This window comes from Aethina tumida, chromosome 3, assembly GCF_024364675.1.
Source record: "Aethina tumida isolate Nest 87 chromosome 3, icAetTumi1.1, whole genome shotgun sequence".
In the NCBI taxonomy this organism is placed as follows: Eukaryota; Metazoa; Arthropoda; class Insecta; order Coleoptera; family Nitidulidae; genus Aethina; species Aethina tumida.
Window position 1 is genome coordinate 9753633 of NC_065437.1, and position 19819 is coordinate 9773451.

Sequence of the window (19819 nt, forward strand, 5' to 3'; positions counted from 1 at the left end):
GAGGAAATCTGATTTAACCGAAAGTAAATAACGGTTCAATGCAAAATACATCCATCGGTTTTGAAATGGGAACGAATGTATTTACACACGTATACAGTTAGTTCTCAAAACTAACCCGCCACGTTGAGTCAGTTTGTGGTTTATTGAATAATCGTCCCACACAAAATATCAAATATAAAACTAATTAATTTGTGTTTGAATCGCTCATTTACATCTAATGCCACGATTAAGTGGGTCGAATGAATGATGGTGTTTCGTGTCAACTTACCTATTGTTTAATTACTTACAGTTTAATGCGTCTTCCAATCCTGGAAGCGGGATAAATTGAATCTGGTTTCTATGTTTTTCCTTAAATAAAATTCAATGTTTCCCTTTTTTCACCCGTAACATTCTGCCCGTGATCGAATCCTTGGAAAAACAAATATAATTCCGTCAATCGATGCAAAATAATACAAAGTGTCACATATCGTGGCGGGGAAATAATAGGAGAGTTGGTTTTTTGCAATTGGGAGCAGTTCTGAGCGGATTTTATGTGTTTTTGTTTGTATAGGATAAGTTGTTTGTTCTATGGTCTTTGTGCAACACACATGCACTTCTTGTGACTGAGGTTGAGTTTTATTCATACTAATAATGTGAAAGTTAAAAACTTCTTGAATAAAATGTTTTACGGGGTGATTATATAGCTTATTCATTAGAAGTGTGTGAAGAATGGAAAAATATATTGATTTGATTTTTGTTGCAATTGAAGTTTGACTTCTATCAACTTTTTTATTTTCAGTGTAATATCTTGTATATTTTTATAGTCTGCATGTAATTTTAAATAAAATGACTATACCTAAACAGAAGAATTTTTTGGATTTTTGATTGACAGTCTAACTGAAATATATATAAAGCCAATTTTGATGTTGCGTTAATTATATTATATGGGATCATTATTGGTATTCTCAAATTTTGTGCGTTTTAATACATCGATAGCTTTGTTATTTTCAATGTTACTATGAATATGAACATTGTTTTTACATTTATGTTAAAATCTGTTCTTGTTCATATTAACTTTATGAATTCCCAATTCCCAATGCTCAAAACCTACAATTTTTATACATTTTATATACAAGTACATTTAGAAGTTAAAAATATAAAAATGTACAAGGTGTTCCATTGAAAATAACAGAGCTATTGATGTTTAAAGATACACAAAATTAAAGTAACGAATTATTGAGTTTTGGTTTAGAACATGTTACAGCCATTTTATTTGCAATTTCATCAAGAATTTAAAAATACAAAAATATACATTGAAAACATCAAGATGGACTAAATTATACATAAATAACGAACACCCTGTCTAGAATTTGACAATGCCAATAATGGATATTTATAGTATGGTCCTTGGTTATCATGTATGCCAAAAATGGACTTTCTATCCATTCCATTTTAGTTAGATCATCAAATTGGTAAAATGTTTGGAAATAAATAGCTTAAAAATTGTTGGGTTAAGATATAGGGTATACTATAGCTATTCTATTTCTATTTCGTTTAGAATTTAAAAATATACAGGACGTCCCACTGAAAATATCAAAGTTATTGACGTTTAAAAATGGACTAAATTAAACGTAAATAACGAATACCTTGTCTAGAATTTGGCAATATTAATAATGGCTCCTTATAGTATGGTCCTTGATTATCGTGTATGCAAAATGGATTTTCTAGCATCAAAAAAGTCATTACAGATATCAATCAATCTATAAAAATTTTTGGAAAACATTATTAATTCAAATATTTTATTAGAAATTACATGTCGAATTTAAAAATTCAAAAATATACAGGATATTTCACTAAAAATAAGAACTCAAAAACTACTGGGTTTAGGTATCAAGATTTTTGGAAAACATTATTAATTCAAATATTTTATTAGAAATTATATGTCGAATTTAAAAATATATAGCGTATTTCACTAAGTATAATTAGAAATTTATGACACTTTCGACGACACCGGAAAAGAAAATTTGTTAAAAAAATAGACAAATAGTTCAGGTCAAGTATAATTGTTATAAAATTAATTTTAAGTATTTATTTCTAGAACAATTTTACATTTTATGTCTTGTTTTATGACTATGCTGGGATAAACCTTATTATAAACTTACAATGTGAAGTCTTGAATATTATGAAATATGAATATATGCATAAATACTTATAAATTGATAATTTAACATTGCAACCGTCTGTAACAAAAAATAAAACTGAACCCATTAAATTACTAGGTTAATAAAAAAGTTTTTCAGTCGAACGACGCAAACAAAACTAGCACAGTTACAATTGTCGTTCTATTTTCCATCCGTCCATAAAAATTCCCCGCGACTCAACTGCAATAATTAAACCGGGAACGAACTAAGTTGGGTTAATGATCATAAATACGTATCGTATTTGAATATAAATTAGGCGATTTGTATACGAGATAAATTAATTTTTCGGGAGAACAATTGCTCAAGTTTTATGTATATTATTACGAATACAGACAGCATCCATCCTTCACATCGTTCCGCATCTACATGGCAAAGTACTTTGCCGTCACTCCGATTCGTATTTATGCGAAATAAATAAAATATGACAGCAACGAGCCTCGGGTTACTTTTTAAATGCCCCATTATTATTGCAACAGGCTCTCGCGGTTTAATTTCCAAAAGGTGGCTGAAAACTTGGGAAAGGAATCGTCGAGTATTTTTAGATAACTGCGAGTGATGCGTTTCCGGCACATTATGGAAAATTTAACGTATGCAATTAGTGGAATTGGTCTTTCAATGAAATATTTAATCTGAGACTTTGCCCATGAACAGGGTACAAAATTTCCATGTACCATAATTATAATATTAGGTGGTGACGTTATAATAAATAAACACTTGTGTGTGTGCTTCATGTGTTTTTTCAGATAACGAATTTATTAACTGCCAGTATTAGTTTACTGGAAGTGATTACACTTGTTTACCATGCAATTGTTATGGTTAAACAAACATATTACATTATAATTGTTAATTATTAAACATTCTTTTACTTTTACACGTACGACTTCCTGTGGAGTCAAAGACTTATTAAATTTTACCGTTGTAAACAACACAACAATCAGTATAAGTATGAATTTAATTATTTTTAAAGCAATTCGGTCTGGTGAAAAAACAACGCACTTTGACTGGTTGAAAAATGAAATAAAGCAGAAGAGAAACTGCTGCAATTAGTTCAATTCGCGTTTGAGAATTTAATGCGTGAAAAGATCTAGGTCGCTTAACATGACAGTGTCTTGTGGAACCGTGCGGATCGTTACTCATTTTGTATCATTTTGCATTAAAATAAAATGCTTCATTATATATTTTTTATAATTATTATAATTAACCCTAAATAATGGTTCCAACATTTCTTAAAAAAAGTTATTTTGTTATTGTTACTTGATTCAAACCTTGCGTACTTTCTGTTTTAAAATGAATAAGTCATATTTTTGTAAATGTTCATTTTAAAAGTTTAGTTAAATAAAATACTTTTTTTATTTCACTTGATTTACTAAAGAAAATTTCAAAATTATATTTTACAATTTAAATAAGAGTAGGAAATACTTCATATATAATTTTTTATATGTACAGTATTGGCAAAAAATAGATCAACTTATTTAAAATTCAAATAATTTTCGTCTTGGTTATTATGTCTAAAAAAAATGTATATTAAAAATTAACTTCCCTTTACAAAATTTAACAATCACATTGTTAAACAATAAAAAAATAAAGAGTTTACAATACTGTATATTAGATAAATTCAAACAATTTTAATAGAGTAATTGGTAGAAAGGTATATAACCACAAGTTTTTTTGATAACAACTGAATAGTTAATAAAGAAAGGTGAAATGAACTAAATAATTATTATGCGGGCGAAAATATTTACTTAAACACCAACATTGATTTGTATTATCATTTTTAACGAATACTGGCAGTCATTTAATCTAGTTTTCTATAATTAAAAACAAATCATTTATTAAAAATTATTATATTTACTGAGTTTGTGTCAAGTGAAATTGATATAACATAGGTGTTCCTGCTGATGTGATTTATAAAGCCTCTTCTTCAGGATTGGCTCCTCTACAATTCTGAATAAATAAAAATCTTTTGATCTTAGTGACTGAGATTAATATATCGGTTACAAGAGTTCATAGAAATTTTACTTGGCATCTCCGGGATGACACATGGGTCCAATCTTGAACCCCTTCTTTTCCTTCTATTTATAAAACATAAAAATTATACAATTTTATATAAACTATTCATAGTAATTCAAGGAGCTTGAAGGAATTAGTCGAGTCTATGCTTTGGAGATGTGCTAGAATTATAAAGCCAAAAGGATATTATTCAAAATATTAAGTTAAATTAAGCGTTTCCTATTTGGTCAATAAAAATCTTTTCAAAATTGAATTTGCTGTACTTATATCTAGCTCAGTTCAGAAAAGTAAATGTAACATTTTATACAATAAGAATAGAATATAAAACAATATTACTAAATTAATATTTAAATTAAGTAAAATAATTAACACCACATGAATGTACAAACTCCTGACAATGAATCTACAAGTTATCAACAAAAACGCATCAAACTTCACAATCTATCAACAGTGAAACATTTTTACAAACAAAACAGAGACAAAATCAGTAACTTTATAAGCAGGACGTTCTCTTAAATGTATCTGAACAAAATTACACAAATTTAGAAAATCCAGGCAACGTTCCATCAAATTATCAATCAGAAAATCAATTTAGTTATGCAGTCAACCCAACTAACAACGTTGCAGATATTGCTCAAAATCAACAATCTTATGCTACTTCAAATGTTCGTCAACCAAATTATCAACAACAGACAACAATGAGAAATATTGCTCAGAACCAACATATCATACTGCAACTGTCACTTAACAAAATTATCAACAACACACTACTACGGCAAATATTCCTTAACAACAACAATTTGATCCTGCTGTAACTGCTCGTCAAAAACAGAAATCAACAAATATTTATCAGAACCAACAACCTTATGCCATTTGAAGTGTTCCTCGTCAAAATTATTGTATTATAAAGCAAAGTATTAATTTTAAATTAAATGTTTCTTGTTTAGTCAATAAAAATAATTTATTTTGAGATGCTACAATAATGACCATTTTATCATCTGGAACATTAGTTCCATTATGCATCATTCACTGATAAATCAGTAAAGGTAAATTTAATGTCACTTTCAGCACACATAAGCAATAATTGTGAATAATTAAGGAAACAACAATTTATTTGGTTCATGGTAACGTGCATAACTTGTTCCGCAGAAATATCCGAACCTAGATAGAAGCATAATTAAATTGTCTTCCCGTTATCAATCATATTGGCAGTACGAGTAACAAATTGCATAAGCCAGACTAACAAAACTAACAAAACTATCACTCTCGCCTGCGAACGAGACGCCGAGAGGCTTTCGGTATGGGAAATAGCTGAGGGAACGGTGAAATTCCGCGGCACGCGACCCCAATCTTTGATTAAATGCACTTTTCATTTTCATAGACCGAAACCGCCGCCGATGTTTGCTTTTACGGTGGCGCATTGTTCTTTTTTATTCGCGGCCCGTCAAACACGCACGGTACACGTTCGTCAAGTACAATGTCGCGGTTTTGTAATGCGGACCACTAATTTACATCAGAAGTCACTCACAATCGGTTTGTACACGTAATGGATCTTGCTACTCGGGAATTCGGAATTGCTTCAGATTAGTTCTAATATGGTACGCTCTGTGCTTCTTTTTACTGTTCTTTCTGGCGCCGTTCTTTTGGGTAAGTGATATTTTGTTCAGACTTCTTTAATTCTCGCCTAAAACATATTATTAATACAAATAAATATTTTTAATTAATAAAAACATCTCTTAATAACTCTGGTTTTACACAAAAAACCTTTCGTTTGCTCTAACTTGTATGTGTCAAAAAGCACACTGGTTTACAAATTTTAAAAAAATATCACTGAAAAAGATCTTTTTAGAGTAATAACATAGAATTCAAAATTGTAAATTACGACTTAGACAACTAATGTTCTAGAAATTTCGTTCTGTTCTGATTGTCCTAGGATGCAGTTTCGTTTCTGTCCCTTAATCCTAGTCCCTATTGAACGTTTTGTGGTACCGATGTATACTTTCCCGCAAGACCTTGGTATGCGGTATATCTCAAAAGCTATTTGTTGGTCTCTCCTATCTTTGGCAGATCTGAGACTGTGTTGAATCTTTCCTGTTGGTATAAAAACAATATGGATGTTATGTTTTAAAAAGATTTTTCCAATTCTATCGGTAACTATACATATATATGGGAGAAAAGGTTAACCAATCCTGAGCTCACTGGGTGGATCTTTATTATTAGTATGAGGTCTCATTGTACGTCTTATTTCTGAACGTTTGTATTCGTTGGTCTGTAGTGTTTCTTCCAAGTGTTCTTGTTCTTCAGCGAGGTGGTGTGTGACACATATCCTTTTGGCTCGTTCAGTTAGTGTTTTGGTGACCACTTCTTTTTGACTAGAATGGTGGTTGGATAGTTTTTGTGTGTGTGTAGGTTTTCTATATACTGTATGATCTAAATGTTCACCCACTCTTTTTACTAGGACATCCAAAAAAGATATTTGGTTTTCCTTCTCGAATTCTATTGTGAATTTGATATTGTTATGTTGAGATTTTAGGTGTTTTAGAAACTGATCTAGTTTTTTTTGTCCATGTTTCCTTATCACAAATGTATCATCCACGTAACGATACCAAACAGACGGTTTGTGTTTGAAAGTGTCAATCTCCTTTTTCTTCAAATTTTTCCATAAAGAAATTGGCGATCACTGGACTAAGAGGACTGCCCATTGTTAATCCTTCACTCTGTTCGTAGAATTTGTTGTTCCAAACGAAATAGCTTTCAGTAAGGCACGTACGGAAAAGATCCATTATATCTAGAGAGAATATTTCTGATATAATGTTTAAGGAATCATTGGCAGGAAATTTACGATATTTTATTAAAAACATACAACAACAATGATATATTATATTTCGCCTGAAAAAATCCGTTACGGATTCGAATTCAGTGCACCAAATTACCTTACAAACACTATTTGATTGCTCCCGTCTAAAACCTTGCATACCAGTTACATCAATTTATTTTATGCAAAGGATATAAAAGGAAAGAAACACTTCAATTTAATTTATGAACTGAGGCAACTTTTGGCACAAATATTAAAACAACACAAAGTTATATCTGATTGAAACATTGAGCATAAAACTAGAATTAATTACACCAAAATCATTTTAATATGTATTATTGTTTCGTGGCCGTTAAAGTAAGGCACACAGCATAAAATTCATTTAATTTAGTGACGAATTGGTGTTCTTTCGACACAGCCCCAGACCGACAACAAAGAGGGTGTAATAACAAAACAAAGCTCACTTTAAACCCGATGTCATTGTTTCTTGGCATTATGGTTATGCCGTATCCCACGTAATTAATCTATATTACGTCTAAATTCAAAACAAAATTATAATTAAACTAGGATTAGATATTTTGCAAAGTTACTTACTACTTGATAAGTTATCGTATAATTTCAGTTACATAAAATTGAAAATAAAGCTCTTGGGAATCAATATCAGATTTACTCTAAACCAAAGCTTAAACTCATCAGCATTCATTATTAAATTATCATTTAATATTTATGTGATGTGTTCATATGAAATTCAAGCAGATATGTAAACAATTCTGACGCATTTCGCTCACATACATAATTAATATTTAAGCTACAAACAAATTAAATAAATGACGGTTACTTTTCAGTATTTCGTTGTTAAGATAATTTGAATTATTTACAAAACAAAACTGGTTAGATACATCAGAATATCTAATCACTAACATTTTTATAACAATTCATAATTATATTTGTATGGTCAATTTGCGAGAATGGAATTCCATTTCAACATCAACGACATATTCAAGGAGCCGATAACGGAAATCGATCAGAACCTGCTCCCCTCAGATTTCAGAGGTGACAGGAGGCAAGTTTGGGATGCGATACAAAAGGTGACGCAGGTAGTGAACGCCATGGGTGAGGCTTCGGCCGCAGCCCAAGGTTTGAAGAAGCCCATCACCACGAGCGATCGCGTCAGGAACTCCAATAATAAATTGTATTTCATGGTTGACAGCGCCGCGAATGGCGGCAAGGGTGCTGTCACTGGAATGCTGAAGACGGGAAATAAAGGGTTATATGTTTTCGACAAGGAAGGACAATATTACCAGGTCAATCCGAAGTGTGTGCTGGATTTTTACGTGCCGGAAACCCGCCAAAGAGCCGGTTATGGGAAGATGTTGTTTCAACACATGCTGCAGAAGGAACAAATCACACCTGAGAAAATGGCGATTGACAGGCCCAATGACAACTTATTAAAGTTCATGACCAAACACTACAACTTAAATGAACCGGTGAAGCAAAAGAACAATTTTGTTGTGTACAACCAGTTTTTTCCGAAAACGTCTAAAGCTAATGCTGAAAATAAAGAGTATTATGAGAGAAAATTGGCGGCGAATGGGTTGCAGTATGCCGTCACCACGAATCCAAGTCTGTATGCCATGGAACAGGTATTGTATTTTATTCAAAATTTATAAGAAATTAATTTATTAGTTGTTCATGTTCATGTAGGTAGCACCTACAAATGCCAATCAGGATGAAATGATGAACCAAGAAAATTTGCAAGATTTTCAGGAGCATCAACAAGAAAATTCCCTTCAGCGAGCCCACGTGGTTGAACAAAATGCCCAACAACAAAATCAGCAATATGTTCACACTAACATCGAACCTAAACCTGCTCAGGCTCAAAACCAACAATTTTATATTCAAGACAATCCTCAACAACACTACATGAATGTGCAAAATCCCGGCAATGATACTACAAGCTATCAACAAAAAATTCATCAAACTCCACAACATATCAACAATGAAACATTTTTACAAACAGATCAGGGACAAAATCAGCAACATTATAATCAGGACATTCCTTTAAATGTACTTCAACAAAATTATACAAATTTAGAAAATTTAGGTAATGTTCCATCAACTTATCAGCCAGAAAATCAATTTATTTATGCAGTCAACCCAACTAACAACGCTACAAATATTGCTCAAAATCAACAACCTTATCCTGCTGCAACTGTTCCTCAACAACAGAACCAAAAACCTTATGCCACTGCAAGTGTTCCTCAACAAAATTATCAACAACAGACAACAACGAGAAATATTGCTCAGAACCAACAGTCCTATCATACGGCAACTGTCACTCAACAAAATTATCAACAACACACTACTACGGGAAATATTCCTCAACAACAATCTTATCCTACTGCAGCAGTTTCTCAACAAAATTATCGACAACAGAATCAGCAATTAGTTGCACCTACAGCTAGTGAGACATTAAATTATGCAGATGTGCCAATAAGTAACATTGCACAAGGGCAGAATCAACAAGTTTATCATCATGAAAACATGATGCCTTTACCTCAACAATCTTATATGAATGTTCAAAATCCAACAAATGTTACCAATTATCAACAGCAAAATCAGCAACCTGTTTATGCTAATCCTGTCAACACATCATCTACTATTGTTCAACAGCAGCCACAGCTAGTTCAGCAAAATCAAGGAACTTATTTACAAGGGAACCTGCCCCAACAAGTCTACACGAACCTCCAGAATCCCAATAATGTTACTACAGATTATTACCAACAAAACCAACAAGTTGTCCAAAATGATCAATACTACAATCAAGTAAATCCACCACAACTTGTTAACATACAAAATCAAGCAACGTTGCGACCAATTCCAACACAGCAACCAGACCATCAACGTGTACATTTCAACGACGTACCTCAGACGCAATCAGCTCCGGCCTTTAATAAGCAACAACCTTCGCACCAGCCGGCGCATCCGAACGTACAAACGGTTCAGTCCCAGCAAATACCATCGGGCTACGATACAACCACAACACAATCAGTGCCCAACGTCCAAGCATCCCAATCGCAGCCCAACACCGCCAACCAAAACGTCGTGGATTCCGGCGACGAAGGTGACAGATCTCGTCTTCCGGGCAGGATTAATCTAGGAAGTGCGGCACCTTCCCGCGTCTCCTCCAACGTGGGAGTGCCGCCGCAAGCCGCTAGTGCCGATCCGTCCAGACATGTGATGAATGTGCCTCAACAGTGCCCGATGCGAGTGCCGGCTACAAGTTCGGGTGATGGGCAGAGAGCTACGCAAAGGAGCGTGCACACTCTGCCTTCCGTCAACGAGGATTGTCGCGGGACGTCCGACACTGCAAACAGGAAGGAGACACCTCAAATTGTTCAGGAAAATTTCAGGCCGGATAGATTGATGCACGAAGACGGCTCGCTCAGATTCGGGTACCCGCCCCAAAAATCTAGAAGAGCAAATTGACTTAAGAAGTGATAACAAAATTGTTGTGTTTGTTTGCATGTATAATTTGGAGCTTATTAAATAAATTGAATGTGCACTTTTTTAATGTTGTAGTTGAATCATTTTCTGTCTGGATGAACGACAAAATTTGGTGTTAACAATATACTGAAAAAAAAAAAAAAAGATAAATAGAGTTCATCACCTTTTATTCCGATCTCGAAACAATTCAATATTTAAAAAATTCATAAATTACTATCAAATATTTCCCTCACAATTATACAGTTTCAGATGCATTAATACCCAGGGAGAGATTTGATATTGTGCAAAGACCAAACGATGCAAACATAACGTTTATGGGCTACTCAAACAATCCATTCGGATATTCCCTCAGGGTTTCCAGCAACAATTCCATGTAAGCAAAGTGTTGGTTTCGATTTTTAAATTTACAGTTATTTTGGTTCCAGACAATTATCGGTGCAGAATATTCCGAGGGAATCAAGGAACAAAAGGGGTGTACTAGATTTGTACAATATGGTGAACTGCGCGACGGGTTGCAATCCACTTAAATATAAAGGTTATGGGTGTTTTTGTGGGTTTCTGGGCTCTGGTTATCCAGTCGATGGAATTGATAGGTATGTTTAAAAACTTCTTTCATCATTATGTACTAATGTAAAGGCTGAGGATTTAGTTGTTCGGGTTTATTGGTCGACGAAATTACCAAAACTGAAGCTACCATTAGAACTTTACCTGAAAATGTAGCCCAAGAAATCCGTATGGAAACTTATAACATTCTAATAAAAGCCAAGCCACCGACAAGCAATCTTACAAGTATGGAGTGCCGAGCAATCAAAACTCTGAACATCATAGTTCTCCGAGCAGATGAAGGAAATGCAACAGTTATAATGAAAACCGGTGATTACAAAAACAAGATGGAAGAACTGATGGACCCGACAAGCTATTGAAAACTGTCTAAAGATCCAACCCGGAGAAATCTAAGAAACACACCAATCTCCATACCAGCGGATATTCAAAAACAATTAGTCAAATCAGAAGTACTTCCACCTCGCTTATGTGGTCTGCCCAAAATACATAAGGATAATATACCACTTTGTCCCATCGTTAGTACTCCTGGGTCACCAACATATAACTTAGCTAAGTATCTTACCAGATTGCTACAACCTCATGTTGGAAACACCCCAACCTTTATCAAAGATCTTGATGTAGAAGATAGACTGATCAGTTCCGACGTAGTGACGACAAGCGGAAGCAATTGAAATCGATAAACACGGAAACAACTTCAACCGAAAAGAAGAAGCATTGAAGCTGGATAAAATATGGACACAAGAAACCAATAAACCCGAACAACTATGATATGGATTATGTACTAATTTATTAAATTGCACAAATTATTATTTTCTCAACTTAATATTGAAATTTATTAATAAATTTAATCTTGTTCATGTAAATGTTTTTCAAGTAATTTGTATGAATTTCAATGAGCATCACAATTTGCTGATTTGCATGAATGATAAGTATGTAACAGTTTGTAACGGCATAAACTAATTAAATCCTTTTATAGATGTTGTAAATTGCACGACTGGTGTTACGATGCGGCTAACTGCCCAATGTTCCTCGAATACTTTGTCCCTTATCTATGGAAATGCTACCACAACAAACCTTTATGTGGTAAGACAATCTATTTAACGATTTGTTAATTTTGCTTCGATTACAACGAGGCTACTTTCTTTTTTTTAGCTATACATGGTGATTTTAAAGAGCCGAATTCTTGTGCAAGAAGACTGTGCGAGTGCGACCGTAGGCTTTCGGAATGTCTAAAAAGATATCCATGTCCATCGTCCAGGGCTTTTTGCCGATCCGCTCCGCTACGATTTATACAGAATTCCTTTCCGATTTTAACCTGATTTCAAGGAAAAGATCTGTTTTGATTTTTTGAAAATTTCAAAGTTTGTAAATATTTAATGCTTTAATATTGAAGTACAATAATAGAAATTGAGTTTTATTAGTTTTATCCCTGTTTTAAATTGTATGATTAATTAAATTCTTATATACTATTTACAACATCTTTTAAATTAAATGTTCAAGTTTAAAAATATAAATATTATTGGTTTAACTTTAGTTTTTTATAAATGTTTAATTCTGAACAATTTTTAAAAGAAACTACATAATGGCTTTATTTAAATACGAATAAATTTTATGTATGGAAGCGACAGCAGCTTTAAAAGCATCAAATGGCTGCGTGGGCAGAAAGGCTGTATAATTTAAAATTCGCGCGTTAATAAACGGAAAAGGGAAAAGGGTTGAAAGAATTAAAAATTGTAAAATGGCCTCTAATAAATGTTTGCGACTATTATAATAACGAATTTATAAATGAAAATCGCGATTTTGAACGTGTACAGTGCGAAGAACCGGTGCAAATTAAAATACTGTCGTGAATTTCGGTATCCATCTAACCTGTGATGTCTAATTTGAGTGCAAAAATGAATACAAACAAGAACAAGTGGTAAATAAACAATGGTTTAATATTAAAAACTTCTTTGATTTAACTTTTGTGGTAACTAGGTTATAAATTTTTAGGTGTTTATTTACAATATCGGATTCCTAACCCTACTTTTATGTAAACAATAAACAACCACAGCCAAAATGAGGCACTTGGAGAAATTTCAGATAAGTTCCACCTCGTCCGATGGATTCGACGTCAAATCCGAGTACTTTGAATCACTGGACATGAAATCGGAGTACTTCGACGACATAGAAGACATGAAAGAACAGATACCTGATCTTCTAGACGAAAACTTTATTAAACAAGAACTTTGTCATGAAAAGGACAGTTTGATCGGTGCTAATCTAAACCTGGACGACAACGACTCAGGCGAAGAGTTCGATCCTATTCTCAAAAGCGAGGTCAAGAAGAACAGGAGGAAAGCAACAGCACCACAGCGAGCAATCCAAATTGAGAATGGATCGATTGGCAACAGTTCTGAGTCTTCGCAGGATTTAGTTGAGAGTTTGGGCACAAGTTTTATGAACAATCAAGCGGGCTTATGCATGATTCTGGGGGTTCAAGACAATATCATTGATCCTGCAGAAGGTGGGGATATTTTGAATGAGATCAACGAGGATGATATTTTTAAGGATCTCCAAGAGGAAGCTGGTGAGTTTTTATTGTACAAATTTTATTATGCTCGGTTGTTCATGCTTTAAATTGCAGATGGTGAAAAAATTGACAGTGAAATATTAGATAATGTGAAAGAAGAATGGCGAGCCCATTGGGGCATAAAATGCAATATGTGCGAACAAGTTTTCCCGCACAAGTTTAAATTCGACGAACATTACACCACTACTTATAATTTAGTGCCAGTTTATACTTGCACCTTTTGCAATAAGACTGCTGAAAAATATTCAACTTTCAGATCTCATTGTTACCGTCACATAACTGAGGGTAGATACAAGTAAGATGAAAAGTAAACTTTATTGTTTATGTATATGTTTTTTTTGTTTAGAAATACTGTTAAAGACGCATAATAAATGCTAAATAAATAGTGAAACTACAACGCATGTTTCGAATATAAATGATACTTTTGAAAAAATGTTAATGGTATGTTAACAGACTCGTTTTTGTTCATTTTTAAGTTGTGATTAGTATTTTAAATTACACAAAACATGCTTTGAATTTTAAAACATTGATTTTTGTACATTTTAAAGTTGTGATTAGTATTTTAAATTGCTTAATTTGGAAATGAACCAAATTTTCACAATGTGTGCTCCTTTTTAATTTTTATTTTTTAAGGTGTGATGAGTGTTCCAAAGGATTTAGTTTAAGGAGCATGCTTCATGTACATATTCTGGCCAAACACACCAAAGCAAAGCCTTTTATATGTGAAGAGTGTGGGAGGAGTTTTGTGACCAAACCAGGATTGAAAATACATTTAAAAAAACATAAGACTGAAACTAAGGAAGACTATCCTTGTGTAGAATGCGGGAAAATGTAATAAACATAAATCTAAATAGTATTCTTATAAAGTTAATTCATTTACAGATTACACACAAGAGGCGGACTAACATCACATATGAATGTACACAGACTTGGCAGGAGATTTATGTGTGACGTGTGTGGAAAAACGTTCACCCAAAAAGTCAACATGCAGCAACACGTCAAGCAGCATACAGGAGACAAACCCCATGTCTGTGATAAATGTGGAAAAACGTAAAATGATATTGTAAATGAATGTTATATGATTATAATGAATTGTTACTTGGTTCTTAGGTTTGCTGAAAAATCCCACTTGGCAAGGCACTATAGTTTCCACAGTGACGTTCGTCCGTTCAAATGCAAAGTATGCCAAAAAATGTACAAGACTGAAAGGTGCTTAAAGGTCCATAGTCTGGTTCATGCGGAGGCCCGGCCCTTCGTTTGCGATTATTGTCACAAGGGATTTCTGAGCAGCACCAAACTGAAGGTGTGTTTTAATTCATACACCACATTCGGTAGTTTACATGAAAGAACCCGTCACGTAAAAACTCTTCTGTACTAAAATTTTCCATAGAATTCGAAATATCTCTCAAAAGGTCATATTATTTATAGGATTTTAGTGTTTTTCAATTATAGAGAAATTAAATTTATACTGATAAATCAAATTTTATTTGATTTAGTTTGTGTTGTTGCATAAGTCAAAGAAAAGGGGAACTGTATACCACTAACTAGTTAAGGAAAGTCCATTTTTTTATATTTTTTGTATTCAGTTAGTCAAATTTTATATGTGCCTATATATAATTTAATTTGTATTTGACCCTACCTAATCTAATCTAACTTGAGGTAATTTAGTATTTTGATGTAATCAAATGGTTTTGCAGCAACACTACAATATACACACAGGCGAACGCCCGTACAAATGCAAGTACTGCGAACGAACATTTACGAACTACCCGAACTGGCTGAAGCACACACGTCGCCGTCACAAAGTCGATCACAAGACCGGCGCCGAACTGGAACCGAAGCCGACAGTGGCGTACTTACCGAAAGAGGAATCCGCCCCAGCTGTTGTGGTCAACGCCACCGTCCCCAGTGCGGATCCTTTGTTTGCGAAGCCGCAGCTGGACGCGGATAGTGAGCAGATACTGGCCGACATCAGCATGCTGAAAACTGAAGACCTGTTGCAGCAGGGGCTGCTCAATTTTACGCCAGTTGACGATAAGTTTTTGATGCAGCCCCAATTGGATCTCAATTGTAAATATATATTTTTAGCTTCAGTGGGGGAAAGTAGTATGGAATATTTATTAACTTGTGATGAATGTTAATTAATGTTTTCCCTAATCTGGTGCAAATTTGAAGAAATCTAATTTACTGCAAGATCACAATGATAAATGAAAAAAGGAAAAAAGTATGGAATATTTCATTAATATTCATAAAAAATGAACAATAACTCATTAGAAACCACTCTATTAATTTTAGACGTGTATTTGGAACCGTTGTGTTGTTAAAATATTCAACAAAGTGGCATTTATTCTTTGGGAAATGGAAACAGGAGTTTTCTAGTATGTCCCTGTATTGAAGACGATACATTTTTCTCTCCATTTGAATCAAGGGTCCATCTTTGGATTGAGACAAGCATCCCCAAGTCATGTTTAAACATAGGAATTTGGAATTTAAAATGGTATCCTTGCCCCATTGGCCGTCTTACAAATATTCTACCATTAGACCCAAAGAAATTAAAATTACTTTCGTTCCTCCAAAGGACAGTGGTTCATTTTTCTCGAATTTTTTAACAGCAACTCGACTACGCAATTCTGCATCAATAAGGCAATTTCTCACTGTTCTGCTACTAACATAAATTGAGTCGAAATTTCCTCAATAATTTGTCTTAATGTTTTGCGCGGCTTTTCGTGGAAGAGCCTTTTTGTAATTTTGTTTATCTTGGGAATAATTTTTCATGAACGTTTTGGCTTGCGTTGATTTTCAACACCATCTAGAGTGCTCTACATTGGGCTCAGTGACTGCCACAAAGTACAACTACTCTTTTCCTAAATGTGTGAATTTTTAAAAATATTTCATACTTTTTCCAGCACGTTACGTGTAATTCGTTACTTATTATTATTTTTTTATATTTTAAGCTGGAGGCAGCTCAATGGGGTTATTGGTGCCGTATTTCCAATCAACGTTGCCATCACATCAGACCCTGAGACAGCCCAACACGTCGACAGTAATACCGCTACAATTGAGTGAATTTTTACACACTTCTTACATTCAACAGACGTTACCTTGTGATTAGAAGTTGTTTCAGGTTGCAAGTACATCGAGAATGGGTATTTAAGTTTCCTGTTCCAGTACATGTTGTAATTGTAAGTATTAATTTGTATTTCAGATTCGCAGTAGAATAACTCGAACATTTAAAAAATCGTGAAAAAATCTTACCGTCCATATTAATTTTATTTTTTTCATGGTTTTAATTATTTTTAAAGAAATTATTAATTTATGGTGTTTTTACATTCTATTCTTTATAGTAGGGCTTGTAATTTTTCAGATCTATGTGGATATTCGAATATTTGAAGTAATCCTTTGACTATCCTGAAATTATAACATACACTTAATTAATTTTTGTAGACAATTTTTTTACACAAATTTGGTTTAACATGACATAAAAAGAAAAAATATCGTTTTGCAGAATTATTTTGTTTTAACAAGATTTTCCATATTTTATTAATTATTCTTGAATCTAATATTATTACATTATATTCTTTTTTTTTCAATATATAATTCTTTTTAAAATATAGAATAATGTAAACACGAAATAAATTCTTTAGTGAACTCCAAAGAATTTTTTAATATTATTTTTATTCTCTTTTTACTACTTACTAAAATTATATTGGTTAATAATAATGATAAATATTAATTCTCAATATTTTTGTACACATTGTACATTTTTAATATTATTTAATCCTCAATCTTTTTCTTACACTTACATTCTTTTTACACGAATTTTGTAGGAAATGTGTAAAAAGAGAATTAGGTGTACTAAAATTATATTGGGTAATAATACGCATATTCAGAAATACAATTTTGAGACTCAAAATACAATTTTTTTTTGAATATGAGTTTCTTAAAATTTGAGTGTGTAGATTTAATCCAATGAATTAAATTAAAATATTAAATAATTCAAATCTTGTTTAATAAATATGTATTAATGGTAATATTTACAATTTTAGAATAGAAGAAAAAAATACGAAACGAAATAAATTTTTTAATATTATTTAATCCTCAATCTTCTTCTTACACTTACATTCTTTTTACACCAATTTTTTTATACGATTTTTTTGTGAAATCGTGTAAAAAGATAATAATATATATTAATATTAATTTTTAATATTTTTTGAACTCATGTTTAGAAATAAAATTAAATGAGACTCAAAATATATATTTTTTTCTAAATATTAGTTTCAAATCCACACTCTTAAAATTTTATGTGTGGATTTATTCCAATGAATTAAATTAAAATATGAAAGAATTCAAATCTACACTCTTAAAATTTGGGTGTGTGGATTTAATGCAACGAATTTAATTAAAATATTAAAGAATTCAAATCTTGTTCAATAAATATGTTTTTATTAATGGTAATATTTAGAAGAAAAAAGAAATATTTGTGTATTAAAGAATAAAATTGATAAAGCTAATATATTTTAATATCCAAGTATTCGAATATACAAAATAAACAAATTACGAGCCTTACTTTTTCATTAAATAAATATAAAATATCCAATATATACTAAATATACTAAAATTCTGTGTCGTTGATGTGCAACTTTCTGTTTTCAGTGGAGATTTTACTTTTTGATTAGCTTTTTGAATAAAGTCAGCTTATGTATGAATTGTTAATTAATATTAATAATTATAAGAGTAAACGAAACGATTTATGTAAAAATATTTTTTCACAATTTGGTCTCATAATTAAAGCTGCATATGTGGTTGAAATTTGTTGGTATGAAGACTGAAAATTGATTACACCCTGTTCTTTTTTTATGTTTTCATAATAATAATCAACTTAAGAAAAGATTTAATACCGGAACGTCACATGCAATATCGTGATATTTTAAACATAACGGACTTAATCCAAAGTCTAACATGTAACGCTCAGTTACGATCTATATTCTAAGTCATACTTTATAAAATATTAGGTAATAGTTAAGCTTAGCTCTCTAGTACAGTAAACTTTTAATTATACATATTTTAATCATAAGTATAATTTTACTAGGGTGTTTTCAACAGTGTTTTTTGTGCATCGATATTTGTTATCCGTACTTGAACGTCTGTGAAGTGAATTATATATATAATTTTGCATGCATCTTAAACATCATGTATCCACTTTTACTGCTCGTGAAACCCAAAAAGTATTATTAATCATTAAACGCATAAAAAATCAAATCAATAATGTATACTTCTTTATTAGACAATCTTAAAATTAGGAGAATGTGTTTCAGCGTATTTACATTCCAAATAATGTGACAAATGTGTTTTGTAACTCCCTGTATAAATTTATGTAAACGGCCTATTTCAAATTTTGCGTGTACAAATATATTTTTGTAAGTTTATATAATATGTGTTAGAGTAAGAGTTGAAATACAAGAATACTATGATCACAACATGTCTCTTTTTCTTTTCATATTTATATGTTCCCCCAATGTAGGGTACGGCCTCGCCTAGACTCGGTGGTGCCTTACAAGGAATCTATATGAGAGTGGTCAAAAAAGTCTACTTTGAATATAATATATCAACCTTCTCCGAAACCCCCCATAAATTATCCCCAAAACCTTCGAACCTACTTTGCCAAACTCGGACCATCTTTGACGTTGTAAAATCTCTAGTGACAAGTAATAAAGAAGTTTATTTTTGTCTGCCACCTGGATGTACCACTGGATCACTTTCTCATAGGTAGGAGGCCTTTTGGAGGTAGGTGTACCAGGTCAGGCTTCCCTCCTTGTAGAGGGTGTTCGTCCCCAGGTCTTGATGACCTCCTTGGGGATACGTCACATCTTTGTTCTGGGGGAACCGTTGAAAAGAGCCTACCCAGGTTTGGACAATATGAAAATTTGAAAGTTCACATTTAAATAATTTTACTTCTAACTTGAATTGGTATAAAATTAAAATGTAAGGAAGAGGTAAATAAAATTCAGTTTGTACATTATCTATGACTAACTGAAGGGAAATAATCTCTTTTTTAGTAATATTTATTTTTGCTGATGTCGAAAGATAAGTGTAAAATAAAAATATGTAAGCCATTTTTTATAATATCGTATTTATCTTCAATTAAAGAAACCCCTAGAATAGGCATTGTGG

At 32.5% G+C, this 19819-nt stretch overlaps 3 protein-coding genes across 6 annotated transcripts; all 3 read left to right on the forward strand.

Annotated features, from left to right (window-relative positions):
• Positions 1-5668: 5668 nt before the first annotated feature.
• On the forward strand, positions 5669-12478 carry LOC109608542 (basic phospholipase A2 2). Of its 2 annotated transcripts, none has more exons than XM_049964819.1 (5): positions 5669-5837; positions 10756-10885; positions 10938-11105; positions 12053-12159; positions 12229-12478. In XM_049964819.1, exons 1-5 carry the CDS (start codon positions 5786-5788, stop codon positions 12393-12395), a joined length of 624 nt encoding a protein of 207 aa, XP_049820776.1. In that variant the 5' UTR covers positions 5669-5785; the 3' UTR covers positions 12396-12478. The 2 variants fall into 2 exon arrangements, with proteins under 2 accessions (XP_049820776.1, XP_019880543.1); XM_020024984.1 differs by having other exon boundaries at positions 10762-10885.
• LOC109608541 (transcription factor SPT20 homolog) lies at positions 7901-10579 on the forward strand. The gene is made up of 2 exons (XM_020024981.2): positions 7901-8648; positions 8710-10579. Exons 1-2 carry the CDS (start codon positions 7974-7976, stop codon positions 10492-10494), a joined length of 2460 nt encoding a protein of 819 aa, XP_019880540.2. The 5' UTR covers positions 7901-7973; the 3' UTR covers positions 10495-10579.
• Positions 12479-12799: 321 nt separating the features above from the next.
• LOC109608554 (zinc finger protein 480) lies at positions 12800-19138 on the forward strand. Of its 3 annotated transcripts, XR_002192301.2 has the most exons (9): positions 12800-12994; positions 13069-13645; positions 13703-13943; positions 14282-14479; positions 14531-14698; positions 14759-14951; positions 15346-15718; positions 16603-16830; positions 18302-19138. XR_002192301.2 is itself a non-coding variant. In XM_020024998.2 (8 exons), the coding sequence occupies exons 2-8, from the start codon at positions 13135-13137 to the stop codon at positions 16758-16760; spliced, it is 1842 nt and encodes a 613-aa protein (XP_019880557.2). In that variant the 5' UTR covers positions 12800-13008; positions 13069-13134; the 3' UTR covers positions 16761-17199. The 3 variants fall into 3 exon arrangements, 2 of the variants coding, with proteins under 2 accessions (XP_019880557.2, XP_019880556.2); XM_020024998.2 differs by lacking the exon at positions 18302-19138 and having other exon boundaries at positions 12800-13008; positions 16603-17199; XM_020024997.2 differs by lacking the exon at positions 18302-19138 and having other exon boundaries at positions 16603-17199.
• Positions 19139-19819: the final 681 nt, after the last annotated feature.

What these genes read in the sequence shown, in the direction of transcription:
- LOC109608541 (XM_020024981.2), top strand. Translation starts at nt 7,974, where the DNA reads ATGGAATTCCATTTCAACATCAACGACATATTCAAGGAGCCGATAACG. An exon ending in GTCTGTATGCCATGGAACAG is followed by an intron (nt 8,649 to 8,709) that starts GTATTGTATTTT and finishes ATGTTCATGTAG; the next exon opens with GTAGCACCTACAAATGCCAA.
- LOC109608542 (XM_049964819.1), top strand. Translation starts at nt 5,786, where the DNA reads ATGGTACGCTCTGTGCTTCTTTTTACTGTTCTTTCTGGCGCCGTTCTT. An exon ending in GTTTCCAGCAACAATTCCAT is followed by an intron (nt 10,886 to 10,937) that starts GTAAGCAAAGTG and finishes TTTTGGTTCCAG; the next exon opens with ACAATTATCGGTGCAGAATA. An exon ending in CCAGTCGATGGAATTGATAG is followed by an intron (nt 11,106 to 12,052) that starts GTATGTTTAAAA and finishes ATCCTTTTATAG; the next exon opens with ATGTTGTAAATTGCACGACT.
- LOC109608554 (XM_020024998.2), top strand. Translation starts at nt 13,135, where the DNA reads ATGAGGCACTTGGAGAAATTTCAGATAAGTTCCACCTCGTCCGATGGA. An exon ending in TGTGATAAATGTGGAAAAAC is followed by an intron (nt 14,699 to 14,758) that starts GTAAAATGATAT and finishes CTTGGTTCTTAG; the next exon opens with GTTTGCTGAAAAATCCCACT. An exon ending in TGAGCAGCACCAAACTGAAG is followed by an intron (nt 14,952 to 15,345) that starts GTGTGTTTTAAT and finishes ATGGTTTTGCAG; the next exon opens with CAACACTACAATATACACAC.